The sequence below is a fragment of the Equus przewalskii genome, chromosome 4 (genome assembly GCF_037783145.1).
Source record: "Equus przewalskii isolate Varuska chromosome 4, EquPr2, whole genome shotgun sequence".
NCBI classification, from domain to species: Eukaryota; Metazoa; Chordata; class Mammalia; order Perissodactyla; family Equidae; genus Equus; species Equus przewalskii.
In genome coordinates, this window is record NC_091834.1 from 102043452 (window position 1) to 102059475 (window position 16024).

General features: G+C 53.8%; 1 protein-coding gene across 4 annotated transcripts; it reads right to left on the reverse strand.

The window, feature by feature from the left end:
* Window positions 1-5597: 5597 nt before the first annotated feature.
* ASB10 (ankyrin repeat and SOCS box containing 10) lies at window positions 5598-15314 on the reverse strand. 4 transcript variants are annotated; one of them, XR_011539330.1, is made up of 6 exons: window positions 14903-15264; window positions 13833-14100; window positions 10035-10554; window positions 6553-6666; window positions 6093-6380; window positions 5598-5928 (listed from the first exon to the last, which is right to left on the reverse strand). XR_011539330.1 is itself a non-coding variant. In XM_070616850.1 (6 exons), exons 1-5 carry the CDS (start codon window positions 15171-15173, stop codon window positions 6093-6095), a joined length of 1359 nt encoding a protein of 452 aa, XP_070472951.1. In that variant the 5' UTR covers window positions 15174-15314; the 3' UTR covers window positions 5598-5928. The 4 variants fall into 4 exon arrangements, 2 of the variants coding, with proteins under 2 accessions (XP_070472951.1, XP_070472950.1); XR_011539329.1 differs by lacking the exon at window positions 14903-15264 and adding an exon at window positions 14257-14706; XM_070616850.1 differs by having other exon boundaries at window positions 6093-6278; window positions 14903-15314.
* Between the last annotated feature and the right edge of the window lie 710 nt (window positions 15315-16024).

A 16024-nucleotide genomic window follows, 5' to 3' on the forward strand; every position in this document is an offset into this window, starting at 1 on the left:
CGCTGCTAAAGTCAGGCTGATGTATTAAAAATCAGCACCCTGAAGGACACTATCACCAGAGTGGGACAGAATATGGTGGGACCCAAGAAGGGAGATTTATTTGGTTACGCTTGATTGACAATTCATCAGAGAGGTAAAGGGAGAAGAGTGTGGTTTCCAGGCAGTCTTGATCTATCTTGGGCTTTACATTAAACTCAGTGAAACTTCTGAAAGATAAGTTTGGTGGGAAGATGTCACCATGGAAAAAGGAGAGATGCACTAACTTAGATCTGGGAACCCCAACTCACTTCTAAAGTACTAGGATAATCCTTATACATCCTCCTAAAGATATTTTTCAGAACCTTTTGTTAAATTAACCAAGCACTTCATGGTACCAATATGGAAGACCAATCTGCAAAAGTGTCATGTACTTAAAAAGTGAGAGGTCAGTACTTGGTTTGATGGCTTTACAGTGTTGGATACAAAATAGAGGCTTTTTTTCTTTTTTGGAGGAAGATTGGCCCTGAGCTAACATCTGCTGCCAATCCTCCTCCTTTTGCTGAGGAAGACTGGCCCTGAGCTAACATCTGTGACTATCTTCCTCTACTTTATATGTGGGACACCTACCACAGCATGGCTTGCCAAGCAGTGCCATGTCTGCACCCGGGATCCAAACCGGCAAACCCCGAACCACCAAAGTGGAACGTACGCACTTAACCGCTGTGCCACTGGGCCGGCCCAATAGAGGCTTACTGACTTGATAAATTATTGAGAGAACTTTGGGCTACAATCACTGAAATTAAAGCTATATGAGCAGTAACAACACTAATCAAATAAAGCATGAAGGAAGAGCCATTTTTAAAAGTAATTGCATTCATTTTTTGCATAGGTAATAAAATCACATAGCACAAAATACCAAAAGCTCGAAAGGATATATATATTGAAACATCTCCCTCCCACCACTCCCCCAGTAAAAGGCCACTTTAATAAGCCTGTCACTCTCTCGTGGGACAAAATGGATCATGCATTATCAAGGACTCAAGGTGAAAGACCCTCTGATCTTGAAGATGTATGTCACCTAGTTTAAGCCAAGATCTTATTGCCCAGAACTATACTCAGTAAAGTGGAATTCTCTGCTCAAGCTGGCACAGAGAGTACAGGCTTAAAGCTTGTTGCCAACAAAGCCGAGTGGTCCACCATTCTGAAATGAGGCAAGGGAGGCCCCAGGGTCTTTGTATTGCCCTGGTGTGGTGTGTGTTTATTAGATACTGTATTTTATAATCCATTTATAGTCCTGGATCTGTTTCCTTGCCATGCTGGGGTCATGTGACTTCTGCATAGTCTTTGACATTCAGTAGCTAAACCAGGATAAAAGCAGTCACATACACAGCGACAACTGAATAGCCCATTTCCTTTCCCTGCCCTTTCATGGACCGTGGAACTGAGGCCACGTGGTAAATGGAAAAAGGCTTTGGTTGGAGTAAAAAGACCTGGAGTTAAGTTCCTCTTCTGACTCCTCACTGAGCCATGTGAACTTGGCTCCTCTTGACTTAACTTCTCCATGTGTAAGAGAGAATGATTAATATCTACTCTGCCTAGTGAAAAAGTTGGTGTAAGAGGCCAGCCTGGTGATGTGGTGGTTGAGTTTGCCCACTCCACTTTGGTGGCCTGGGGTTTGTGGGTTCAGATCCTGGGCACAGACCTATACACCGCTCATCAGGCCATGCTGGGGCGGCGTCCCACATGCAGATTGGAGGAAAATTGGCACAGATGTTAGCTCAGCAACAATCTTCCTCAAGCAAAAAGAGAAAGACTGGCAACGGATGTTAGCTCAGGGCCAATCTTCCTCACCAAAATAATAGTAATAAAATAAAAAAGTGGAAAAAAGGATTAAAATTTTTTTTAAAAAGTCGGTGCAAGGATCAACTGAACAGGAGGAAAGGCATCTTTCACCTTTCAAAATGAATTCTTCCTGGACTAAATGGACAAAGAAGAGCAGAGTGCTCAAGAATGGAATTCTCCCAAATCAGTGTCTCTCCAAAAACTGCTTCTTCCTCTCCCATCAGTACCAAGGACAGAAGCTGTTTGCTATCACGTCTGAACAGAGCTGGCTCCTTTCTTCACCAAGAGAAAACTCTGTGGTTCTCCAGTTGAACCCCTAAACAGACCCATTGTGGGCAAGCAACTCCCCTCATTGTAGACAATGGAATTCTAAAGTGCTTCGTTAATTGTCCACATGCTCTGACTTGTCCCACTCTCACTACTCCACCTGTTGAGGAAATGCTCCTACAGAGGAATTTCATTTTGAATCTACCCTCTCCGCTTGTGCCAATGTCAGACCCCATCATCTGGCCTCCCTTTCACGGATTGGAAACCAAGGACCTGGGATGCTGAGAAAGAACGAAGTATTCGAAAGTCAAAGCCACCAGATCGATCCCTCCGCCTCACTCGTTGGCAGGAGAGAGTCCACTCACAGTGGGCAGCGTCGGACCCTGTCCGCGGGCACCCTCTGCTGGCAGCAGCGCGCCACTGCGTCACCGCGGGAGAGGCGCGGAGGACCGCAGCGCCCCCTGGCGTTAGTCCGGGAGACGCGCCGAGGGCAAAGGACCAGGACCCGGTGAGCCGTCCAAAGGGCGAGCGCGCCCCGCGCTGCCGGGTAGTGAACTGTGAGCGTTCTGGTTGGGCGGGGGGAATGCACACGAGGGTTTTAAAGTCTCGTATGCACGCGTGTAGGTTCACGTATGTTGTTGTGTCCAGGTACTTGCACCCTGTGCATCTGTTGTGTTAAATGTGTGCCGTTTGTGTGTGCACACGCGTTACACGCAGACAGGCTGGTGGTGGGGAGGTCCGCGCCTCCAGTGCAGGGCGGAGTCCTCACGGAGGCGTGAAATTGGTTTGGAGCAAACACATTACGGAAAGCAATTACCGGGGAGAGGTTCTGGGCCCGCGGGACCCGCAGCAGGAGGCTGGGGAGGAAGCTCCCTGGCTTGCGAGTGTCTGGATGTCTAACCCCAGAAAGGACCTTCCTAACACTGCCCTGCTAAGGGGAGAAGGCGTCGAGGTGGGCGGTAGCCCCCAATACCGACCACTTCACGCGCACACACACACCCTTAAAAAGGCATCCCACGCGGATCCAGCGCTCTCCAGTTAGGGTCAGAAATCCTTCCCCTTCTTAGCGCTTCGGGAGAGGCCCCCCACTGCTGTGAAGTCTTCCCAGGTCCCCGCCCCTACTGCTTGCCTTTCTCCCCAGCCTCTCAGCTCCTGCTCCCACACGTCTTTTCCATTCGCTTCACTGCCCCTTGTGTTTGAACTCGTTATTCACACACTTGTTTCTCAGACTAGATGGAAAATTCACCGAGGGCAGGAACAGGTCTCATTCACAGCTGTCTATCTGGTGCCTACAACCTGGAACTCAGGCAGCACAAAACGAATGACGCGCATGGGACGAAACAGGTTTCCATCAAAGTGCACAAACAGGACTCTCTCGGGAAAGTCATCCTCTCGAGGGTCAGGATTCTTTGGAACAGAGCTTTAAACAGCTCTCACCGGCCAAGGGTCCCGCATTTATATCCCCAGACCTGCCCTCGTCCCTGAATCCCGGATTCGTGGATCCAGATGACGTTGCCACGCAGCCTCTTCGAGCTGTGCGATAGGCGGCTCCGATTTACTATTTCCCACACTGGCCTTCCGGGTGCTCCACCACCTGCCCCTTTCTCGTCTTCCCCACCTTAGCAAACAGGGCCAGCATCCGTCCAGCCGCGCAGCCCAAACACTGGGCGTCATCCTGGGTTATGCTCCCCTCCAGCCCCCCACAGCCACTCCATCAGTAAGTCTCATCGCGTCTCCACAAAAGGGTCCCCGTCTCTGCCCGGACTGCTGCAGTAGCCTCCTAAGGGCCTGATTCTCCCTCGCCTCCCCTCCCCTCCCCTCCCCTCCCCGAAGGCCCTCTGCAGCTACAGCCATCTTTTAAAACCTAAATCAGTTCATGTCACTCCCCTGCTCTTCCCCACTCCACTCACATGGCTGGTCATTCAGGCCTCAGCTTAAGTGTCACCTCAAAGAGGCGGCTTCCCTGCCATCCCATCTCAGACGGCTCCCAGGCAGTCCGCGCAGCGCCGGGTCAATGCCTCCGTGGACGGCTGCCGCGGGCACGTCCCCCCGCCTGCCTGCTGGCGTCTCCCTCGCCACCGGGAGGTACCCTCTGGCGGGGATGGCGACCCAGGCCCCGAGGGCCCATGCCGCAGAGCCGGGACCACAGGAGGCGCCGGGACCCCGTGGGAACCCCGGGGCGGATCGGCCCCGGGACAGGCCGGGCTCTCCAAGAGGCCCCCAGCACGGGGAGCTCGCGGAAGCCCCGCAGGAAGGGCCTCCTCGCGCCCCTCCCTCCCCCACCCCCCGCCCACTGACCCCTGGGAGGGGGCCTGCGGGCTCAGGACCCGCCCGGCGGCTCCAAGGCCGAGCGGCCCGGCCTCACTCGGCCCACCGCCTGCCGCCTTGGCTCCAGGAGCGGGCCCTCCAGTCAGGTGGCCCGTCCTCACGCCGCACAGCCCTGGGAAGCCCGAGGCGGTGAGGCCAGAAGGGAATGCAGCCCACTGCCCTCCGCCCCGCCTCTCCTCGGCTGCTCGCTGACGCGCTCCGCCGGCCCGCCCCGCCGCCTCAGGCTCTCCGGGCTCCGCCCCCGCCGCCTCGCGCCCTCCCGCCCGGCCCTTCTCCGCCAGGCTCCCGGCAGTTGGCGGGAAAGTCGGGAGCTCCGGCGCGTGCGCACTCTGGGGCCCTGGGAAATCTGTCCAGCGACCCTTGACGTCACGGATCACAGTGCACTTGATTGGCTGCTCTGCCGGTCAACTCCACCTCCGTCGTGGGAGCAGGCCGGTTCCTGGCGGCTGGGGTTTCCTGCAGGTTCTTAAAATCCTGGTACTGCAAAGACCCTCAGAAACTCTCTCCTCCTGTCTTGTTTTACAGATCCAGAAACTTGGGCCCAAAGAGAGGAAGAAACGTATGGTCCACAAGTTAATGGCAGAGCTAGCGCTAAACCTAGGGGTGTAACTCTGGGCTCAGCTCAGGCCGCCGCAAAGCTGAATTGAAGGAGGAGCGGATAAGGAGAGGCAGGACCCAGCTGTGCGTCCGGTGCTCCCTGACCTACAGGACGGGCAGTAGGTACAGTTGTTTTTGTTTTTTCTAAATCTGGGTCCTTCACTCTCACCTGAAGCATGGTTACCCCTTCATGCTCACCGACCCCTGCACCCACATTCCCGTTGGCCTTTCTGCCCTTCACCTCACCTCCCTACCCCAAGGCTGCCTTTATCATCCTGCCCTACTGTCTTAACTCCCTCATTCCACAGCGGCCCAATGCTACCCAAGTCTCTGAGCTGGCTCATCCTCTGGCCAGCTGTCCTTTTGGGCTTTTCTGACGCTATCTCACCTGGTGGCCATTCCGCCACGTCATGTGCCAGAGGGGCAGGTCTGCCTGGGATCCCTGAACAGCTGGTGGATGCCAGAGGAGGAAGGTGATGGAGCTGGCACTATGGGGCAGATCCAGGAAGACCCTGCAAGTTTGCCCATCCTGAGGCCCCTGGGAGTGAAGCAGCTCAGAGGAAAGCCTGCTGGAGACAGCACCAAACAGCACAAGCCTGGAAACTTTTAATGTGCAAACAAGGTTTAGACAGGCTGAAGGGGGACCTCAGGAGACCCCGAAGAGGAGTGTATCACTTGCCATGAGTCCTAGCTCTCTCTCCGTCAGACACTGCCTGGCTGCATGGTCCATCCACCTCTCCCTGGTAGGACTGGCAACATCCACATCTGCCTGTGGAGGGGACCTCCTGCTGAGAGAGCCACCTTGGCCTGAGTCGGTTCACCTCAGTCCTGGGTTTGGAGCACTGTGAGAAGTGGGCCGGCACCCCCTGGGGCCTGGGGCATCTGCTTTCAGGCTCTCTCAAGGGAAGTGGACATCTGGAAGGAGAGGTGTGGATTCAGAGAGGTCTGGTGGTCCCAGAGGCTGACTGGTTCTGGCCAGGGCCCTGCTCCCAACTCTTCTCTTGCCTCCTACCCATCCCCACCCACCCCTACCCCCAGCAAACAGCTGGCTGGGACTGTCCACAGAACCCAGGACTCACCTAGTAGAGCACATCCTCGAAATCCAGCTGCAGGTAGCGGAGCAGGCGGGGCGGCAGCGGAAGGCGGGGCAGGGCGTGGGGCAGGCAGGCTGCCAGGTGCGTGCGGAGTGCACAGCGGCTCAGATGCTGTAGGGATCTGGGCTGCCTCACCAAGGCGAACAGGGAGGAGTAGAAATTGTGGTGCTTCTGGGGACAGAAGGAGGGGCTCAGCAAGGCAGCCTTGGACAAGTGGCACCCACTCCTTCTAAAGTGGGGAAGCTGGTGGCCAGTGAGTGTCTACAGGAGTCTCTAGAAGTAGAATGTTTTGGGTGTTCACTCTGAGTTTTCATCTTCTGGGACATGAGTGAGTCTCGGGGTAATTTCTATGGGGCAGAGTGAGGGTGCCACTGGGGCTTCCCTTTAGGAGGTGGGAGTCTCTTGGGCACAGGCTGAGTGTGTGTTGGGGGTCCTGGAATCTGACCTGCAGAATTTCAGGAGGCACCAGGGCCATGGCCTCCTCAGGAAGCTGCATGACGCTGTAGGTGTTCATCAGGACCTCAATGGTCCTCGGGGACATGCACCAGCGCTCTAGCACCTGGAGGAAGCAGAGATGCATCAGCACTCTGGGTTACCACACACTGCAGGGCCCTGGTCAGTCCACGCAGGATGAACGGACAGCAATAGCACAGCGGTTGTGGACTGAATTGTATCTCCCAAAAGATAGGTTGAAGTCCTAATCCCACTACCTATAAATGTGACCTATTTAGAAATAGGGTCTTTACAGATGTGATCAAGTTAAAATGAGGTCATTAGGGAGGGAATTCAGGGAGAAGGGACGAGGCCAGCAGAAGCCTGATGTAGGAGTCGGGGTGAGATCCAGTTGGGGCCAGATTTATTCTTTCATTTCTTCATTCAGCAAATATTTACTGAGGGCCGCTATGGGCCAAGCACTGAAGACCCAGCAGGGAGGAGGACAGACAGTTCCCTGTCAGCTGAGAGCTTCCACTTCAGAGGGGAAACACAATGAACTCTTAAATCACCACTTAGAGATATGCTGCTGCAAAGGAAGATAAGTAGGCTCAGGGACTGAGCATGCATGGGAGGGCACTGTCCTAGATGGATGGTCAAGGAAGTCCTCTCTGAGGAGGTAGCCTGATGCAGCAAGGGATGAGCCAGGCCAGGGGAGCAGCCCATGCCAGGGGACCGTCTATGTAGTCAGAAAGGCAGCCACACTTGGCCTGGACACACACAGGTGCCATCAGACCCACCCGTGCCTGTATGTAATACCTATAAGCAGATTTGTGCTTCATTCAGTCCATCTCTTGCTGTATCTGAAGCTACAGGTGGAGTCCACAGACTCTTTGTAAAATCTGCGAACAACTAAGTACTGTATCCCAGGTAGCATTCCTCTCTATAACCCCCGTGTCCCCACATACACTTGCCTATAACATTAGGGGCTTTAACACCCCTGTACAAGGAAGGGAGACCCTTCTGCCTGACAGGCTGGGAGTGCTGCATGTGTAGGGTGCTGCTGGGTAGTGGGAGCAGGTGGAAGGCCTTGTCCAGGGAACAGGGCCCCTAGAGAAAACATCTCACACACCCCACACACCCGAGACCCTCTGCTCCTGGCCATGTATCTGGGCAGTGCTTGCCGGAGCTCCCCCAGTCCATCTGCCCAGGGCAGGCCTCTTCGCCTCACTCCTCCTTAGAGCTAGGAAAGAGGAGGCTGGTTACTTCGGACTTTCTTGCTCTTACCTGCTGCTCCTGCCTACCATTCGGGCCAGTTTCTCCATCCTTCTCGGGCCATGCTGATTCTTGCCTCTGCACACTGCCTGGAATGCCTGTGCCTTCCTCCTCCTTCTCTTCAAGCCCTGCGCATCCCAAGTCCCATCCCCTCCAGGAAGCCTCAGCTCTTCCAACCTGCGTCACCCTCTCCCTTGTCTAATGATACCCTACATTGGGATAATGCCTAACAGCATCCCAAGCCCTTTCACATACATGATTTAGCTGTAGAACAACACTAGCTCACAGGGATTGAGCACTAACTCTAGGTTAGGCCCTGTCCAAAGGGCTTTATAGGAATGAATTCATTTAGTTCTCACACCAGCCCTACGAAGCAGGCATACTGTTATGTCCCTATTTTACAGATGAGGAAACTGAGGCCCAGGGAGATTAAGCAAATTGCAGACTGTCACACAGGTCGTGTGTCTGGCTTCAGAGTCTGCACTCATAGTTGCCACCTACCTGAGGTTGTTGGGAGGACTGAGGGAACCCATATAACAGGTGACACACCTTAGAAGAGTCTGGTGTGTAGTCAGGGCTATGCTTGCTCCTCCTGGTATCCACTATGCTCCTAGCTTTTCATCACTGTTAGTTCCTTGTATCACATGCAGGGACCTTGGGTTCAAAGAATTTCAGTGACTTGTCTATAGTCACACAAACAAGTGTCAAAGCCAGAGCCTGGATCCAGGTCTCCTGAGCGCCCAGTCCAGTATGGTGGTTCCTGGAGAACTGGCTGGGGCTGGCAGTGATCATAGGTGGGCCATGGTGGCCTCCTTGCAGGGAGCAGTTCCTCACTGGAGGACAGGTACTCCAGCCAAGCCTGGAGCAGACCATGGGAAACAGATACAGACTCCTTCCTGCACTTTCTGATCACTTCGGACATGGTGCCCAGATAAAGGGACAAATGGGGCAATTTGCTATGCTGGCCATTTTGGTCCCAGAGGCGGGGCGGGCAGTAGGGTCCCGGGAAATCCATTTGCTGCTCCACCTCCTCCTCCCACCCCCTCCCCAACAGGGAAATCATTAGCTGTCAGAGCCGCCGTCAGATTACAGGGAATTGCTTGGAATTGCTCGTCTCCTAATTATCTGGTGTTAATAGGAGATTAATTAGTGTTAATTGTTGATTTTCTTGTATTTTCCCAAAGGGGAGACCAATCTGCCGAACTCTCGGGCTGTTTAATTATTTGGTCTTGCTTAGGAATCTAGACAGATGCTTCTAGGTTTGTGAGTGAAGGGGAGAGGCAGGGACAGCAGGGGAGCATCCAGGATGGGTGGGCCTGGATGGGATAAGCCCCGAAGCGGGGCAGGGATACCTGCCCACAGCCATATCATCCTGATCCAGCTCCTCGGAGAACAGGGGTCTACACCCCAGGCTCACTGCCATTCGTTACATCATATAGCCCCCTCCAGACACAACATAGCATGGGACAGGGCCCCCTGCCAGGGCATCAGTAGCACAGGTCTTCAAGTTGAACCCACTTTGGGGAAATTAACATAAAATAAGATACAGGTTGGAAATTGACAGTGAAAGTCTTTTTCTCAGGTGCCAGGGCAGGCTGGACTGAGTGATGTGTGTCCTGCTAAACTCTCAGAAACCAGGACCACGTCCATCTGCAGATGGTCATGAGGCCCAGCACCTCGTCACCCAGGCTCATCACTCTGCCTTGGGGGAGCCTCTCCTGTAACGAGAGTGTCTCACTGAACAGGTCCCACTGCCAGGCAGAGCTTCCTAAATGCTGCTTTCATCAGCTCACTCTCCTGAGGAAGAAACTACTTCCCGCTGCCCACATCAGTCCTGGCTCCTCCTTCAAGACTCTTTTCCGATCCTTTATAATCTGGCCCCACTGTAAGATTCATCAGTCCGTTTTCATCACACATGCACATACATATGCATGCACTCACATACGCATGCATGTGAACACATGGGAACACACATGTATACTCATGCGCATGCACATGTACGTGTGTGCACACATGCGCACACACATACACCGCCTGTTGGTCTGTGTCCTCACCTTTACCCCTTGTTGGGCTTTGCTTACTTGTCAAATGAAAGGCAGAAAGAACCGACCTATCAAGTGCCCAAGTGTCCTAGGCTGCAACTAGAGCAAGTGGGAGCGCAGGTCTGGGTCTTCCCGTCCCCTCACTGTCGTTGCCCTCCCTCTGCCCCCAGACCCGTACCTTAGGGAGGGCCCCAGGCCAGACTCGGACAGCACCATGGTTGAGCAGAGCCCGCACTGCACGCTCTGGACTCTGGGCCAGCGCTGCGGCTGGGCCCTGCAGAGCACAGTGCAGGGCTGTGTGTCCCCCATAGTCCATGGCATTGGCACTGACACCGCAGGACAGGAGAAGCTCCACGACGGCCGCATGGCCCCGGCGACAGGCCAGGTGTAGGGGCCGCCGCCTGTCCTGGTCGGCAGCATCGGCATCAGCTCCAGCTGAGAGTAGCAAGCGGCACAGCTGGAGGCAGCGGGCGGTGGTGGCCTCAGCGTCAGCAGGGGATGTACAGCGAGTGTCACAGGCAGTCAGCAGTGGGGTCCAGCCTTCGGCATCACGGGCATTGGGGCATGCGCCCCGTCTTAGAAGCAGGTCTGCCAGCTCCACATGGCCAAGTCGGGCAGCCACATGCAAAGGTGTCTCCTCTTCCTCCTCAGACCGACCATCCACTTTTGCCCCAAACCTCAGGAGCAGCTCTGCACACCTAGTAAGGGTGAGACAGCCGAGGGCAGGAAAATGGGGCACAGACCTACACCCCTGCATTCCTGCTGGTCTGAGCAAAGCAAACATGGGGGGCACTTTGGGGGGCTCCTGGCTCTGTCTGCCTTTCTCCTCCATCCTGTCTGTCACTAGTCATCCCAGCAACATCCTGCAGGGTCAGTGATACACTTTTTTCAAGTCTACATGCTCTCCGCAGAAATAGCGCACTAAACCCTCTGTGAGTGTAAAGTCATGAAACAGCCATGACGCAGTCAGAACAGGTGCCTTCTGAGGGCTTTACGGGCACTGACCTGTTTCATCCTCACAGCATTCCTACAGCAGGTTCAGATGAGGAAACTGAGGCCCCAAGGGTGTGTGGACCCAACCCATATTCACACAGCTAGTGAGGGGAGGCCCAGGGGGCAGCAGGGCAGCTGGAGGAGTCTGCATGCTGGGACCAGAGGAGGAAGTGGGGAGTGGGGTCTGACAGTGGGTGCAAGTGGAGATGGGGACAGTAGGACAAAGAACAACAAAACCACAATTGGCCAGCCAGATTTGCTCCATGATGGCTGTCAGGGAAGGGTGTGTATGCCTGTAAGAACCTGTGCACCAAAATTCAAGGCTCATGGACTTAGCTTCTTTGCTAAGATGAACTCCAGTTTCCCCACCTGTAGAACGGGGATAATCACTGGTACCTAGCCCTAGCAAGTTGTGAGCATCATCTGAGACAATGCTTGAAAAGCTGTTATCATTAGAGCTCATAACAGCAGCATCTGGTGGGGGGAGTGGGTGGTATAGATGGTGATGGATCATGAGGGCTCCTTATGTGATCCTGCCCACCTTTCTATATGTTTGAAATTCTCCATCATATTTTTTTTTTTGAGGAAAATTAGCCCTGAGCTAACATCTGCTGCCAATCTTCCTCTTTTCGCTGAGGAAGACTGGCCCTCAGCTAACATCCGTGCCCATCTTCGTCTACTTTATATGTGAGACGCCTACCACAGCATGGTATGCCAAGTGGTGCCTTGTCCGCACCCGGGATCCGAACCGGCGAACCCTGGGCCACCAAAGCAGAATGTGCGCACTTAACCGCTGTACCACTGGGCCGGCCCTCATCATAATTTTTAAAATACATTTGTTTACTCAAGAAAGGAAGGAATGATTATCACTATGTGTAACCTCAGGGAAGCGGGGCTGAAACGTGGCCAGAAGTAAAAATGTGGGATTGTATAGAACTGTGCTGTCCAGTACAGCAGCCACCAGCCACATGTGGCTACTGAGCCCTTGCAATATGGCTAGTCCTAATTGAGATATGCTATAAGTGTAAAGTACACACCAATTTTGATGATTTGGTACAAAACAAGAATGTAAAATATCTCATTAGTTTTTGTATTGATTACATGTTGAAATGGTAACATTTTGAATATATTGTGTGAAATAAAATATATTATTAAAGTTAATTTCACATGTTTCACAGATACTTGTACACCCATGTTCATAGCAGCATTATTCACAATAGCCAAAATATGGAAGCAACCTAAGTGTCCATCAATAGATGAATGGATAAACGAAATATAGCATCTACATACAATGAAATATTATTCAGCCTTTAAAAAAGAAGGAAATTCTGACACACACTATTACATGGATGAATGCTGAGGACATTATGCTAAGTGGAATAAGCCAGTCACAAAAGGACAAGTACTGTATGATTCCACTCATATGAGGTACCTAGAGTAGTAGTCAGATTCATAGAAACAGAAAGTAGCATGGTGGGGTGCCACAGGCTGGGGGGAGGGAGAAATGGGAAGGTATTGTTTAACGGGTACGGAATTTCAGTTTTGCAAGATTAAAAAAGTTCAGAAGGTGGATGATGGAGGTGGTGACGGTTTCACAGCAATGTGAACGTACTTAGTGCCACCGAACTGTGCACTTAGAAATGGGTAAGATGGTAAATTTTATGTTATGTATCTTTTACCACTGTTTAAAAAATTGATTTCACCTGTTTCTTTTTCATTTTTTGATAAAGCCACTAGAAAATTTTTAATTATATACACAGCTCACATTATATTTCTTTTTTTTTTTTTAAGATTGGCACCCGAGCTAACAACTGTTGCCAATTTTCTTTTTTTTGGGAGGGGAGGCTTTTTCTACCCAAATCTCCCCGGCACATAGTTGTATATTTTAGTTGTGGGTCCTTCTAGTTGTGGCATGTGGGACGCTGCCTCAACATGGCCTGATGAGCGGGGCCATGTCCGCACCCAGGCTCTGAACCAGCAAAACCCTTGGCCACTGAAGCGGAGCACGCGAACTTAATCACTTGGCCACGGGGCCAGCCCCTCACATTATATTTCTATTGGACCACACTGGCGTGGAACACATGTTCAACCATAATATGATAAGTCAGTGGAGTCCTCTAAAGGCTGATGAGGTGAACAGTGGGGAGAAGGTCCATGAAAGGGGGACCCAAACATCAAAAACTTGCCACCATTCAGGGGCAAGATGTGAAATATGGCAGGTGTGCAGTCAGTAGAGAGAGGGCCTCCATTGTATGTACAGTCAATTCCAAGAGTTGCCAAGACTCCCTTTGCCTTTGCCAGGATTCCATGCTCATCCAAAAACTGTAAGTGAAGACTCATCGCCCAACGTTCCCTACACAAAGGTAATAATTATTTGGGTCACTGTAAAGGAATATCCCCTACAGTAAATAAGACATTGTCACATTTGGGTATATCTATCAGTTTCTTCTTTGGTTTGTTGGGCTCCATCCCTGAGCCCATTTATCTGAGGGTGCCTGCCAATATGGAAATTCCAAACCTGCCAAGTTGAGAACCAGACCTTGCCCACAGGGACCACTGAGGCCTATGTGGATCACTGGACAGTCAGCTGCCTGAGGGCAGGACCTTAGTTGCCATTGTGCTTAGCACAGTGCCTGGAACACGGGATAAGCTCAGAGAACATTAAAACTTTACAGTATACCACCTCCCCATAATGGATACAGACAAGTGCCAATGCAGGCCATGCAGCTGGGCCCCTGCCACAGCCTTCCTCCACAACTGCGGAAGCAGAAATTCTCCCAAGTCCAGGCCATTCCAAAGCTCACGGAGCCAATGGTTGGATGGTTTTGGGAGTAATAGCACCCTGACTCCCCACCTGAACCCTGACTCCTCCGTTCCAGCCCACCAAGCCTGCCAGCCCCTGACATGCTCCCCCACCCTCCCTGAGGTCATCTCTCTGCCTCTTCTAGAAGTAGAATGGGGGTTGGGTAGAGGGGTCACTCACTCCAGGGTGCCAGCCCCCCGGCAGAGGTGCAAGGGGCGTTTCCCATCCTGGTCAGGGATGTTGGGGTCAGCTCCTGACACCAGCAGCACATGGACACAGGCAGCGTGGCCTGCAGCACAGGCCTCATGCAGGGCGGTGCGGCCCCCAGGGGCACTGTCAGGCCTCGCGCGGCGCCTCAGCAGCAGCCGTAGAACTTCCGTGTGGCCCCGGCTGGCTGCCACATGCAGTGGAGTGGTCAGCTCCTCTTCATAGGTCAGAGACCAGAGTCCTAGGGAGAGAGGGGACATGGGCCTCAGACCCTGGAGGGAGACAAAGAGCTTCCAGGCAGGTGGGGAGGTGGGCAGAGACTGGGAAGAGGGAGCCCAGAGCTCCATCCCCAGCCTCCCCTCTCCTGCTCAGACCCCCCAGTGCCCCTGGCCCATACTCAGAGCACGGATGTTGAAGCGGAAATCCCTCCATCGCTCTGGGTCGCTGGTATCAAAGACGGAATCTGGAGCCAGGCCGGTGCTGGAGTCCGTGAGGATACGGGACACAGTGCTTATGTCCCCAGCCAACACTGCCTGCCAGAAGGCCAGGGCAGGTCCGGAGGCCGTGCGGGTAACGATGGGTCCCTGGCCAGGCTCCGGGTGCTCTGCAGACCCTCTGCTGGGTTTCTCCACCAGCCTGGCACAGAGGGCATGTCTGTCACCGGGGGGCTCTTCCTGCCCCCTGCACTCTTCTGGGGACCAGCTCATGAAGGCAGAGTGTGAGCATGTGAGAAAGGGGGTTGGGGGGAGGAGAGGTAGGAACCAAAAGCAGAGAGAGGAAAAGGAGGAGGGAAACACAGACAGATGGAGGGAGAGCGTCTCTATGTCCCTGAGCTGAGCCTGACCTGGCCACGCAGTTCAGCAGGAGCTATTCTGGGCTCCGCATGACTTCACTCCTGGGCCAAGGTTTAGGCAAGCTTCGGGTGGGGCAGAAACTGCCAGGGGCTTCTCCTTTTCCTCAAGCACTTTGTACCTCTGTGCCTGATGCGATCAGCCCAGCCCCCTGGTCCTCACCCCTGACCCCCACTCCCAGCTGCCTCTCACCCCTCTGGTGGCTGCTCCAGCGAGGCTCCGCAGCCCGGCTCTCCAGCAGCAGGTCAGCTGTGCTGTGCGGGGGGAACAGCTCCTGTAACCTCACCAGGTCTCCGGTGTACAGGGCATTCTGCAAGGCCATGTCCTGGCACAGCAGCGGGGACGGCCGACGGGGCTCCCACGCTGGGCAGGACTGGGGTCCCCAGACCCGGCAGACAGGGGCCAAGGGGAGGCACCCCACACGGTGTCTCCAGTTGGGTGGGGAGCTCCTTCCCCCAGGCATGGCCAGGTTCTGGGAGAGAGAGCCAAAGAAGTGAGACTAAGGGCAATGCTGCTGGTGGACTGGACAGGCAGGTGCCGGGCCTGAGTCAGGCAGAGGCCGCAGTGGGCGGGGCAGGAGAGCACACATAGGCCATGCCATAAATAGTCCCAACTGGCCGGCTGTCAGACCCCGGGGGAAGAAGCCCTCAGGCTGGGAGTGGAAACTAGGGAGGAGCCTGGAGAACAGAGTGAGGATGGAGCCCTTCAACCCTGAGCTTCACCCAGGAGTTAAATACATCAGGGTTGAAAGGAACTACTCAGTCGGTGGTGTTCAATCTGCAATTTCACAGGTAAAGGAAAATGGAGCCCGGAGGTGGGAAATGATTTGCCCAAGGTGTGACAACTTGTTGCAGAGCTGGAACTAGAACGGGAGTGGGAGTAGGGGCTCTCAAGCTGTCATTTTTGCACTCTTTCTCATCTATCATGTACTTCACCAAGCCAGCCTCCAGCAGCCTGGGCTCTGAGCCCAGAGGGAGGGCATATGGTGCCAGATAATTTTTCCTGCACTCCCAAATGTCACCAATTAGCCCTGTACCTCCCCCCTCCAAAACCCAAGGGAGAAGTCCACAGTAGTGACAAATGGCAGAGAGCCCCACTCCGTGAGGCGTCCCCTGCAGCAGTTCTCTAGAAGACAGGGGAAATAGGGCTCGACCACAGGCAGCAATAGAAGTCATCATGCCCATCCTCAGTGCTGACACCCCCCCCCATGCCGATCCTAGGTGCTGGCCCCCCACCTCCCTAGATGAGCCCTGTTCCTCTCATGGCACCTCTACCTGCTGTGGTTAGAGGGGATCTCAGCTGGAGAATGAGAAA

Bases quoted from the DNA above. Each gene is read 5' to 3' on its own strand.
- ASB10 (XM_070616849.1), bottom strand. From the start codon at position 14,566: ATGAGCTGGTCCCCAGAAGAGTGCAGGGGGCAGGAAGAGCCCCCCGGT. The intron at 14,101-14,256 runs GTATGGGCCAGG...CTCTCTCCCTAG, and splicing joins CTTCAACATCCGTGCTCTGA to GACTCTGGTCTCTGACCTAT. The intron at 10,555-13,832 runs GTGAGTGACCCC...CACCCTTACTAG, and splicing joins CGGGGGGCTGGCACCCTGGA to GTGTGCAGAGCTGCTCCTGA.